The sequence below is a fragment of the Gymnoscopelus microlampas genome (assembly GCF_963454915.1).
Source record: "Gymnoscopelus microlampas genome assembly, chromosome: 24".
NCBI classification, from domain to species: Eukaryota; Metazoa; Chordata; class Actinopteri; order Myctophiformes; family Myctophidae; genus Gymnoscopelus; species Gymnoscopelus microlampas.
The window spans coordinates 2564989-2577261 of NC_139961.1; the positions used below are offsets into that span (position 1 = coordinate 2564989).

The 12273-nt window shown below is 42.4% G+C and overlaps 1 protein-coding gene across 1 annotated transcript in view; it reads left to right on the plus strand.

The window, feature by feature from the left end:
- The window catches only part of LOC311041050 (uncharacterized protein), a gene marked incomplete at its 5' end in the record, with an annotated part of 56089 nt that overhangs the window by 17155 nt on the left and 26661 nt on the right, over positions 1-12273 (plus strand). Inside the window, 4 exons of the mRNA XM_084051486.1 lie at positions 482-827; positions 5940-6074; positions 11261-11347; positions 11946-12188. Coding sequence (XP_083907612.1) covers positions 482-827; positions 5940-6074; positions 11261-11347; positions 11946-12188 — 811 coding nt within the window. The remainder of the gene's footprint in view (positions 1-481; positions 828-5939; positions 6075-11260; positions 11348-11945; positions 12189-12273) is intronic.

Consider the following 12273-nt stretch of genomic DNA (forward strand, 5'->3'; position numbering starts at 1 on the left):
TCTCAGCTAAGGGGTCCTTGTCCTGGAAAACGTTAAAGACCCCTGGTCTAGCGGTACTTTGCCTTTGAAAATAATATATTTACATGTTCTGTCATTTTTACAGGCTGACCTGGTCAGAGTCAAAGAGGAGCGCGTCGCCTCCTCCCTCCGTGGTCAAAGAGGAGCGAATATCTCCACCTCCTCACTCTGACTCCACTGCTGGCTTTGTTAACATGGGGGACGTTTTGACTTGGAATAGCATCACTCTGAAGGTTATAGTCTGTTGATAAAATCAACTCTCAGTATGGGCAGTCCAAGCATAGGTTTTGGATTCTGTGTTTGCTTTGAATTGTCTTTCATTATAATTTAAATCTTTAATAGAACGCTGTACTTCTTTTTTTAGATGTCAGTCAAGAAAATCTAATAATTTATTGTGCAACAAATTCTGTAGTGAAGATCCGAACCTTTGCCGTTTTTGTTTGTTTTCCTACAAACCGAGCAGGATCAAAGCGAGGGACGAGTTCTGCCACCTCCCAGTCGTCGCCGACCCGTGCCGGCTCTCGAGAGAAAGACAGGAGCGCGGCGACCGGCTCCTCTCGTCCCCCCCACGCCCCAGAAGACCCCACCGCCACCGCTGGGAAGGCCAAGTCACCGCCAGCCAAGAAACGCACAAGAGCGTCCAAGTCTCCGGAGTCACAGAAGAAGAAAGACGGGAAGTCCTCGTCGAAGAAGAAGAAAAAGTCCAAGTCCAAGTCCCGGTCTCAGTCTCGGAGCCGGAAGAAGAAGTCCCGGTCCCGAAGCAGAAGCCCGTCGCGGAGGAAGCGGTCTCGGACCAAAAGCAGGTCCAGGTAGGGAGATCCTTACAGTCGTCCAAAACAGCTGTTCCCAACAGGGCCCACATCTGATCCAGATGCACGGCTGGTCAAATGGCTGGGCCGCTTGCATTCTCAGAGCATGTTTATTTTAATGATCAATCAATCCATCCAGCTTTGATCAGTGAAACTAACACTTGAAGTTACTATTCATCGGCATCACAATGAAAGCTAATTTTTCAAGGTTTAAAGAAAAAATAAGATGACATTTTTATTTTGTTTTTACTTTTTTAATATTAATGAAATATTATTATTCAAATCTTAAGAGTTTTGGCAATTATTTAGTTCATTTAGAGAGACTAGAAGGTGACAGATCTAGCGAAACTATTGTTGTGAGGCTCTGTCGCCGGGTTCAAATTTGTCCACCAGAGGGAGCTGCAGTCCATTAGATTGCCTGTTTTTAACTGACTTTGAATCCTAGTTTATTTTTCGTCCTGCTGGAGGAGGATCTCACAACCACGTGAGACAATGTTTAAAGAATATATAGTGTTAAATAAGAATATAGTGTTAGTAGCACTAATTCAAATGCGTCCATGTTAATACTTTTCATTGGTTAAATATGTATAAAACCATCATGTCATAGGACGTAGGCGGACATTTTTCAAAGATTTTCCATCACAGCTATTTTGCTTCTTGTGTGCGACACTGTCACATGGATGGAGGTAATAAAATAGGACATCCATTTATGAAATAAGTAACATAAAAAGATGAAATACGGATGGAGATACCAGGATTCTGCTGCACAGTGACCATATCAAAAACAACCCACTGACATGTTAGCTATATTTGGACGTAAACATCGTTACAGGCGTGTGGAACAGTAAGCGGTCATATATTTCATTGGTTCGCAAAGTGGGGTCCGGGGACCCCCAGGGGTCCTTGGAGAGGTACCAGGGGGTCCCCAGGTAAATTAATTAACCCATTAAGACCTGGAACTGTGTCATTTTTTGATTTGAGCTAAAAAAGCATTATTTTACACTTTGGCTATTCAAAAATAGCAGATATACAAGCTCATAGCGCGGCACCGAGTGCCGCACTATGAGCTTGTAGAGCTTGTAGATCTGTGTGCAAATCTTTGAATATATATATTTTTTAAAGCGAACATTTTTAACTAAAATCTTTGCTTCTGGGGGTCCCTGGAACAACATATTTTGATGGGGTTCGGCGGCCAAATACATATGATTTTGGGGGTCCTTGACACGAAAAAGTTTGAGAACCAATGATTTATTTGATTAGTGGCGCTAACAGAATCCTGTCCCCTCTTTAAAGGTCTCCGTCCCGGAGGTCGCGGCGGTCACGCTCCCGCTCGGGGTCCCGGGGTCGGTGGCGGGGTGCGTACAGCCTCAGCCAGAGGGACCGCTGGAAGAGAGAGCCCAGCCACTCCCCTGTGCTCATCCTCCGCAAGAACAGGTCCCCCCCGCGCAAAAAACGCAGCAACAGCAAGAGCCCCTCACGCATCACAGAACTGGGTGAGATAGTAGATTACTTTTTTTTGTAACATGTTTCTTTTGATTATTTATTTTCTACTATAGTATTCCAATTATTATTATTATTTTTTTATTGTGGTCATCGTGTACACAGACAGTTTTATCATCATAAAATATAATGCATGTTGGCGACTGTTTAAAGTCAACACATAACAGTTCAATCATATGAATCCTTCACCTTTTAAATGCATATATACATATATGTATTTTTGCTCTTGTCCATATATCCATTCATTTTACAAACCTATTCTATTTTCATTTCTCAGTGATACAAAATGATTTAATTCAGTTTAAAATGGACATACAGGAAGTGTTTTAGGATTTTGAATGGTATAAGAAATCATAGCTTTTAGTAGGCCTATGCTGTCGCTGAATCGAATCCACTATCTTGGACAACTCTTGTGGTTTGAAGAAAGCTAAAGAAAGCAAATCAAGTTCTCTAAACGACGACTGTTCTGTCCCTGTTTTCCCGTGTGATTTCTTCCCCCTCAGACAAGGAGCAGTTACTGGAGATCGCCAAAGCCAACGCGGCTGCTACTGTATGTGTGCCAAGGCGGGCATGCCAATTCCTTATAACCTGAGACCCAGGATGCCGCCACAGCTGCCCATGCCGATGCCCTTACCCGCCATGGCCATGAATGCTGCCCTGGCCAGTATGACCGCTGGTAGGCCTACGTCTCGTTTTATGGTTCCCTGGCTGGTGTTGGTCAAGTTGTCAATCATATGGGTGTCATGTCGGGTTTAAAGGTTGTCTGCTATTTGATAGCTTGTAACAGCAGCCAGGAAAGATATTCAAATGATGCATATGTTCTACAGATCTACAGCCATGGTGATAAATCATGATCCACAAAATACTGCTCTGACAGGAGTGTGTCACTGTGATTTTTTTTTTTTTAAACGTGGCACTGGTCTAGTCTTAATATCTACTTATATAATCGAGGAGTGACTTCTGCCCCCCCGCTGACGCTATACCCACAGCTCTGTAGGCGACTAAACACAATGCCGACACACCACATCTTGCCAACACAGTAGCCACGGCAGATTTTCACACATTTTTAAATATAAAAAGCTGAAATGGCAGATCTACAAGCTCTATTTCTGCTATTTTTACATGTATTAAATATTTAAATATCTCAATAATGTCTTTGTATATTTATGTTATTTGTCATATCTGGCCTGTGTAATGTGTGATTATGAGCCTAAAAAACTAACAGAAGTAAAATTCATATTCATATCCCATGTTCAATGCCAAAAACACAATTAAATCATTAATCTCAATTATTTGTGCGACAATCAACTTCAATTTGTAATCGTGACAATCAGCCCAGCCCATGTGTACCATGACTTTCTCTCCCAATTGTCTCTGTCTGTGTCCTCACATTCTGCGTGTGTGTGTGCGTGTGTCTCTCTCTCTCTCTCTGTCTTCCGTTAGCTACAATGACGGCAGCCCTGTCCGGTATGGGTGCTCTCGCCTCACTGCCCCCTCTGCCCTCCATCACCAACAAGCCTAGCCGCCCTGGAGGAGGTGAAGAGGAAGGTAGCCAAGCAGGCCAATAGCATTAGCATCAAGGAGTTCACCGAAGTAAGTTCACTTGTCATGATTCATGAATCACCAGCAGTGTTGATTTCGTCGACTTAAAACTATGACGAAAAATGTTCGTCGGCTACCTTTTTTCACTGACGAAAACTAAATAAAAACGAAGCTATGATGACTAAAACAATGACTAAATATGCTGACAATTTCGTCAACAAATAAAATCTAGACGTAAATGTTAGTGAGGGACGAGATCCAGTAGAACTAAGACGAGTCATTTTATGTTTGGTTGCGTTCTGGTGTTGCGCTCTGAAAATAGCAGATCTACAAGTAGTAGTTGTAGATCGGCTATTTTCAGCATTCAACCAGTGTAAAATCACGTTTCCATTACGACCTCATCAAGGCACCGCCACATTACATTTTAGTCGACTAAATCAGCTGTAGATTTAGTCGACTAAAATCTTATGATATTCAACTAAAACTAGACTAAAACTAAAACGTTTCAGATGACTAAAACTAAATGGAATTTTATTCAAACTACTATGACAAAAGTCGTGTCTGGTGATTGACCTTTTGTACACTTTCCGAGTTCAAAGAACACTTGGGATTTTAGGGTGTTGTAACTGTACTAGGAAAACATGTTGTTTGAAAGGTTCTATGAATACGTGAATAAGTGAATACTGATTTAGGCAGCAAATTCTTCTCAATTTGTTTTTTAGCTGGAAAAAAGAGCAGATTTGTATGTCAACAGTCAACAGAGAGGAGATAAGCAATATTTTCACCAGTATTCAGAATAATGATAGAAAAATAACTTTGCATTGTTCAAAAGCATGTGCTTGCGCATCTTGTGAGCTAATAGATTTTCACTGTTTAAAAAAACACATTTTCCTGTGACATGCCCAAAATAGGGACGCACAGGTTGAAAGTGTTTAATTAAGGCTCACTGAGTTTCTCTGCATGAAGATGAAACGATGGCATTCGTCACAGGTTCTTCATAGGTGTTAACGGTATAGCTCCTCATTGTGCCGTGTCACAGTACAATGACATTTTGTAGCCACACTTTACAGCATGGGTTCCCACGTTTCAGTGCCGTGCCCGTGACCCCCCAAAATAACCCCCACCCTGACAAGTACTTTAGACAACTTTAGAAATGTGCAGACACCCTGCATTGAGTGAGAAAATAATGTTGCACATTAAGCTTATCATCTGGGGATCCCCCAAAATGAATTGGGGACCCCCAGTTTGGTACCCACTGCTTTACAGGAAGGTCCATAAGTCACACTCTGCATAATGACTCACAATAGTTGCTCTTTAGCAATTATGGTAATGTAAATCATTCTAACAAAAGAGCAAAAACGCACACCAGCAGTGAAGAGGTGCTGACCACTGGAATAGTAAACTAAAAAAGGGAAAGGAGAGGTCGCACAGACTCGCAGCCACGATGCAATAAACTTTTTTATTTATAAGTTACCAACGTTTCGACATATGTCTTCATCAGGGTATGAGAGGCATGTAAGCAGCTTGCTTATGTAGACTGTGGGACAAAAGGGGAGTCCTTAGGGAGTGTCCTCAAATTGACTCACGCCCAAATTGGGTGATTGATTCCCATTAACAAGCTTGCAGGGTGCAAAACAAAGATGCATACATACATAACATTTGTAACAATTAATATATAGAGTTACAACAATATATTCAGTTAAGTATTGAAAAGAATAATAAAAAAGTGGACATATGAATACAGCAGCAAAACATCCATGACAATCATAGAACCCAGGTCACAGAACCACAAGAGAGGAGAAGATCAGGTGTGGCAGAGACTAGTATGTCAGGACTCCTGTGTGAGAGACCTCATATACATTGAGAGTGGATGCATATTATTAATTAAAAACACAATGGAGAATCCTAGAAATGTAAATCATTCTGAAATGTTTTTTTAATGAAAACATGCATACTTGTGTTTGACCACAACCTTTAAGGAAAATATGCAAATATGTGAACTTGAGTGATTCAGTAAGATGATAACCAAAGTGTGTCTGTGTGTTCCTTTGCATGCACCTGGACGTGTAGAAATGTAAGATGATTGTGGACAGTAAAGGCGAGCTGCCGGTGGCGAAGCCTCACGTTTCAGACGAGGAGGATGAAGGGAAGCCGTTTGGAGGTTCTGCCCTGAAGGAGACTAAAGCCATCAGCTTCAGCATCGGTGTAAGATTATACAACCTCTCACACACACTTGGGACGGGTGTTTGGATATTTATTTATGGCACAGCGCATATCATGAGCCTTGCACACAGAACAGCAACTGTATCTTATACAGTATGTAGCACAATTTCCTTTTTTTTAAAGACAAGGCACGAAAAATAAAAGTGAAACTTATCTGAAGTGAGTTCATGTAAATTGTGGAATTCAAAGTGATTGTTTCCCACTTAAAGTGCTGCTTGTTACAGTTACATTTATTTACAATACATTATATTATGTATATGAGTTAGTTAAATTATTGTGTTAATTATTCCTAAACAAACACTGTCAACTAGAGGGTAGCATGGGTCCAAAAAATTGGACCCGAACCGAAACGGACCCGAGGAAATTAGAACCGAACCGAACGGACCCTAGCAAGAAATCAAATTTATTGGACCCTACCCGAAACGGAGCCGAGTCAAATTAGACCCGGTCCGAAACGGAGCCGAGTCAAATTAGACCCGGTCCGAAACGGAGCCGAGTCAAATTAGACCCGGTCCGAAACGGAACCGATTAAAATTGGACCCGATCTTAAATGGACCCGGGGAAAATGGACCCGATCCGGCCGGGTCTTTAGACCCGAACCGTGTCCGATGCTATATTATGCTTATTTTCTCCATAACATCGAGACTGGTCGTCTCACCCACCTTCCCAGCGCCTCTCCGAGGCGAGCAGCGGACTGAGTGGAGGATTGCGTCATGCAGAAGTTGAACGGCTACGTTTTCACAGACTTTCATTCATATCCCCCCCAGCTAAACATCTACATTAACATACGAATGAGCCTAGATGCATATTATCAAGTGTCCATTGTGTGACCTGTCCTGTTGTAGGTGTTAAGCGACGTGCGTGTCACGTCATTAAAATACAGTAGTACAACCACATACCAAATCAGCATTCTAACACTGACTGAGTACTTGAAAACATTAGTTAGCCTACTAGTTACTTTGTAGATTTTGATTACAAAACATACATCAACCACTCAGCCCTATATTTCGGACATTTGAAAGAGCTTGCCTTGTAGATCTGCTATTTTTCAAAAGATTTTTTATACATTTGCAAACATGTGAAATGGGACATTCTGCATAATTTGTATTTTCCACTCTTGGTACTTTATTTTGATACCAATACTTTTACTCAAGTAAACTTTTAATTCCGGACTTTTACTTGTAACAGAGTATTTCTACATTTCAGTATGAGACTTACTTAATACAAAACATGTGAGTACTTTTTCCACCACTGCTTCTCGCGGTGGCTAATCTTTAACGTTTTAATGTTTCATCTCTCTAAATAAAAACTCCAAGTCCAGTCCACAGAACGGTGTCTGTCCAGTGTCCACCAAGGCTCCACGACGTCCACTCCACAACTCCACGGCCACGCTGCACTCGTTTTGAGATTGGATTTGGCATTTCAATCATGTGCTGTTAATGTTAAACATGGCTCATGCAATATGAGAAAACAGACTAGGCCTATATTGATTTTAGAGTGTACACAATTAAATATAAGCTGATGTAGTAACTCCAGTCTCCAGTTACAGGCCTAAGTAATGAACCAGTAGTCTGATAATGATTGGGCCTACCCTACTACACAAGTACACACACATACACAGATATAACTTTAAAGATAAAAGACACAAAGTTGCAAGAACCCAGCTTTATTATTAGCGAAAATGGCATCAAAATGGCATATAATCGAAAATGGCAGCAGCAGCAGTCACATTTGTTTTTGGGTCTTATTTGTATAATGTTCTTTTTTAACATTTCTTTTTTTTTTAACGAATGGTGCTTTCCTTTAATTCTTTAGTTACCACTATTTATTTTCAACACACATTTCAACTAAGCCTTAAGGCCTTAGACTGAGGCCTTATATTAATGTTAAATGTTTTTTAACAGTTTTGTTTTAAACAAATGGTGAACAGAAGAAGGAAACAGCCCCAGACACATTTCAAGTAGGCCAACGAAACTAAAGTGGCAGCAGCCAGATACTCAGATAGTACTAATACTCAAGTTTTTTTTTTTCTAACGTTTTTTTTTTTTTTACAAAGTTTTTTTTTTTAAGAGTTTTTTTTTTAAACGAATGGTGCTTTCCGTAGTTTTCAATTTCACACACATTTCAACTAGGCCTTATATTTAGAGGCCTAAATAATAAAGTGCCACTCACGCACTGACACATAGCCTAGGTCTAGGCCTATAGCAATTTTGCCTACTGAAAAAGGCTCACACACAGTCAACAGTTCAACAATACTGAAACAGAAAATAATCTGTAGGTGTAGTCTGTAATAACCAATACAAAAAATAACAAAAAGGCCTCAAACAATAAAGCTAAATATACATTTGTAACGTGACAAAACACAAAAGCCTTAATTTGTGGTAGAAAATAAATTAAGAAACAAACGTTATACCTTAGTGCAAATAAAAAGAAAAAACAAAAATACTGAGGACGAGAATCTTCTCTGGTCGATCTCCTTTTGGCTGGACAGTTGCACTGCTCCGTGGCTGGCAATGGCATCTAATGAGAGAAAAGTAGCTATAATAAATATAATAAATGATAAAACTCTAAGACGGCACATTATACGGTTAGCTAATAATAAAAGGTTAATATAATACATTGTTCTCACCTTATTCGAAGTTGCTGTTTAAGAACAGCAACGCGTTGACACTTGCTGTATTGAGTGAGGTCCGTCTATTCTCCAGGGCCCGTCCAGAAACGCTGAAAGCAGCCTCGCAGCTGACACTGGAAGCAGGAACACACAGGGTCTTCTTTGCAAGTCTGGCCATTGTTGGAAAGAGTTGTCCATAGTTTTTCCAGAATTCTAATATGTCTTTGTCATCTGCCACGGTCGATTTGTGATTCAAATAGGTTTCCATTTCATCCTCTGCGTCAACAGCAGCGTCCTGGACATCCTCCCACTGGCTAAACTTTAAGACTGGGTCCTCCGGCTCTGCTGCTGCCACAACTTCAACGGGTTCTTCACGGACATGGACTTCACGTGGAAACTTGGCCACCTCATCACGAGCAAGTTGGTAGATCTGATCCCGTTCCTCTCTGGTGAACATCCTGAGTTGTTTAAACTTTGGCGATAGCATCACACCCAGCTTTGCATGGTCGCCCAGGACAATACGAGCAGTAAGATGATTTTTGCACCGGTTTTTCAGGATCTCCAGTGGCTTAGGGTCTGCTGGTGTAACCTCACAGTGGGTCAGGAGAGTCCATTTCCACAGAGCCAGCAGGTTGATGGTTGGGTAATTCGATCCGCTGAGCTCATCAGTTGCCTTCTTGAAAGGAGTCAGAAAACGAATCAACATCTCCAGCATGTCTTTTGTGATGTTACTCGTTCTGTGCATTTCTGACCTGGCCAGGAGAATGCGCTGGATATCGTCGAAGCAGTTGTGTATCGAATCTAACATGGCAAGCTTTGTGTTCCATCGAGTCTCACACTCCTGTTTAAGGGACCGTGGAAGCTGCAGCTGCAATCCAGAATGCTTGAAAAAGGTTGTTAGTGCTTTGCTCTGTGTCAGACACGCTCTCACTTCTTCCAGATCTTCCTCCTCCTCATCCTCGTCAACCGTCTTGAACGTGTGTTTGAGCACTGTGTTGATAACATGTGCATTGCAGCTCTTGTGTTTCCAACGCGATAATGCACACTGTACGTTAGCTGCTTGATCACTAACGAATACAAGTGAGTCGATCTCCTCTTGTGAGAGCCCGAACTCACTTAACTGTTTAATGAGTTCGTTCTTGATGTTAACAGCAGTCTTCTTTGCTTGGTATGGGAAAGCAGTCGTACATATAACTCGACTCTGAAACTTCCAGTCTTCATTTATGAAGTGCAGAGTGATGCAAGTGTAACTAACCTTCCTGAAGTCATCGGTCCACATATCAGTGGAGGCCCCACAACCCATGGCCCTGGCAATACACTGTTTAACTTCAGGGAGAAGGGCTGTTTTCAGACTTTTGCATTTATCCTGTGTGGCACGGGAGATAGTGAAGGCAGACGGTATCAACTCGTCCACGTTGCAGTGTCCATACACCGCCCCCGTGTCCACTAAATTCTGTGCAAGTTGCTGGAATGCTGGGGTCCCAAACATCCGGAATGGTCGCAAATCCTTTGCACAGACTTTTATACAGTTATCGAGAATGGTACCTTTACGTTTAGTCGGCACTGCACTGCGAACAAAGGCAGTCATGTTACTTTGACTTTGGCCAGGCCCAGTAGTACTAGTCCCAGCAGTAGCCTCTTTTCCTTTGCTTTTGCACGACTTCGCCCGGTGTTTTTTCATGGAGGATGTGCCCGTCTTCACGGCATCATAACACAGGAGTGTATCGCATTTTGTGCATTTTGTTGCACCGACCTTTTTACCCTCCCCGTCCACAATCAAAACAAAACTTTCCCACACATCTGACAACGTTCCTGGGGCTGTTTCCTTCTTCTGTTCACTATATTCTCTGGCCTGGAGTTTGCGTTTCACTTCGTTCAAGTTTGAAGCCGCCGCCATGATTAGCTTCTCTTATAGCCGGAGGCGGAGTGTGTCATCTGCCTGCGGGTGTGTGTGGGTGTGTGTGTGTGTGTGTGTGTGTGTGTGTGTGTGTGTGTGTGTGTGTGTGTGTGTGTGTGTGTGTGTGTGTGTGTGTGTGTGTGTGTGTGTGTGTGTGTGTGTGTGTGTGTGTGTGTGTGTGTGTGTGTGTGTGTGTGTGTGTGTGTGTCGTGACTCGTGACACACCCCCTCGACAACGGCTGCGTTGCGTTCCAAATTAATTCGCCTTGAATAGAACATACATACAAAAGACAATATGGATTTTAGAATGATATAGTTAAAATATATACATTATAAATTATATATTTATACATTTTATAGTTTAAAAAAAAAACTCGGGTCCTCCCGGGTCCATACGGGTCTATCAATTTCAAATGGATCCGACCAAGCCCCGAGGGAATTGGAACCGATCCGAACCTGCCCGACGGACAAGTCAATATTTTTGGACCCGAAAATGATCGGTTCTCGGTTCGGGTCTCGGGTATTCGGGTATACCCGGACCCATGCTACCCTCTACTGTCAACCGTTTAAACCTCTCATCCCTATCATGTAGATATGCACATACTGTACACTCGTTTTAACGAAACACATCAATTTACGACGAGCACACTTCTCTTTCAGAATATGTCCGTTCGTCCGGCCGTCCGCAGTGATGCAGGCATGGCTAAGGAGTTCCCCGTGTCTTCAGGGTCTCAGCATCGTAAGAAGGTACTGTTGTAAATTCATTCTTTATTTGGAGCAGAACTACCTACAGTACGCATGATGCTAGGCCCTCCAGCAGCAGAACACACAACAAGATCTGTGCTGGTTCCTACTTCCTACCTTTTTATCTGATCCCTGCACACGTATCGTACACAAAACAATCAAGCAAGATGCTGTTTGGTTTCTGTCGGTTCTCAATGAATCTACTTTATTGTCACAACACAGTTACAGGTAAAAGAAAAATAGCATGTTAAAAATCAGTATCATGTCATTTAAAGTGGTCCTAAATCACATGTAGTGCATTCAATAAAGTGCATGTCAGTATCATGTAGCTTCTAAGTCCTAAAGGAAGACCTAAAACATAATATATGTGCATCAGTAGGCTATAGTGCAAACTAGTTAAGCACAGGCGACAGGCTTACGTTTTGTTTGTCTGACAGTTGCTAAATGACTCCAGAAAAACTGTAAAAGACAAACAAAAAATCCTCCAAATTCCTGAAATGGCTGACATTTAGAAGTCAGTGAAGAAGGCTGGCTAGCTATTATTATTAGGTAAAACAAAGGTAAAACTCATAAGATAATGTGGTCTTTGTCGATCCAACAGGAGGGTGATACGCCGAGTGCGTACGGTGACTGGGTTCCAGTTGAGAAGCAGACAGCAGACAAGACCAAAGCCTCTGCTGTTGCTGCTGCTGCTGCAGCTGCTGCTTCTGCCGGCAGCAAGGCCGCGCCGGCCGTTCCAGCGGCAACGACCGCGCCATCGTCCGGGGAGGCGGCTTCGGCGACAGTCGCGGAACCGACGTTCGTGCCGGCCACCGACAGCGTTTTTCCTGAGCCTCCGCAACAGGTGAGATGCTGGAGGAGGACTGTTTGTGTGCGGCTGTGCGTGCGCCCTCTCCTATCCTTTCCTCTCCTTCTGCTCTCTCTTCTCC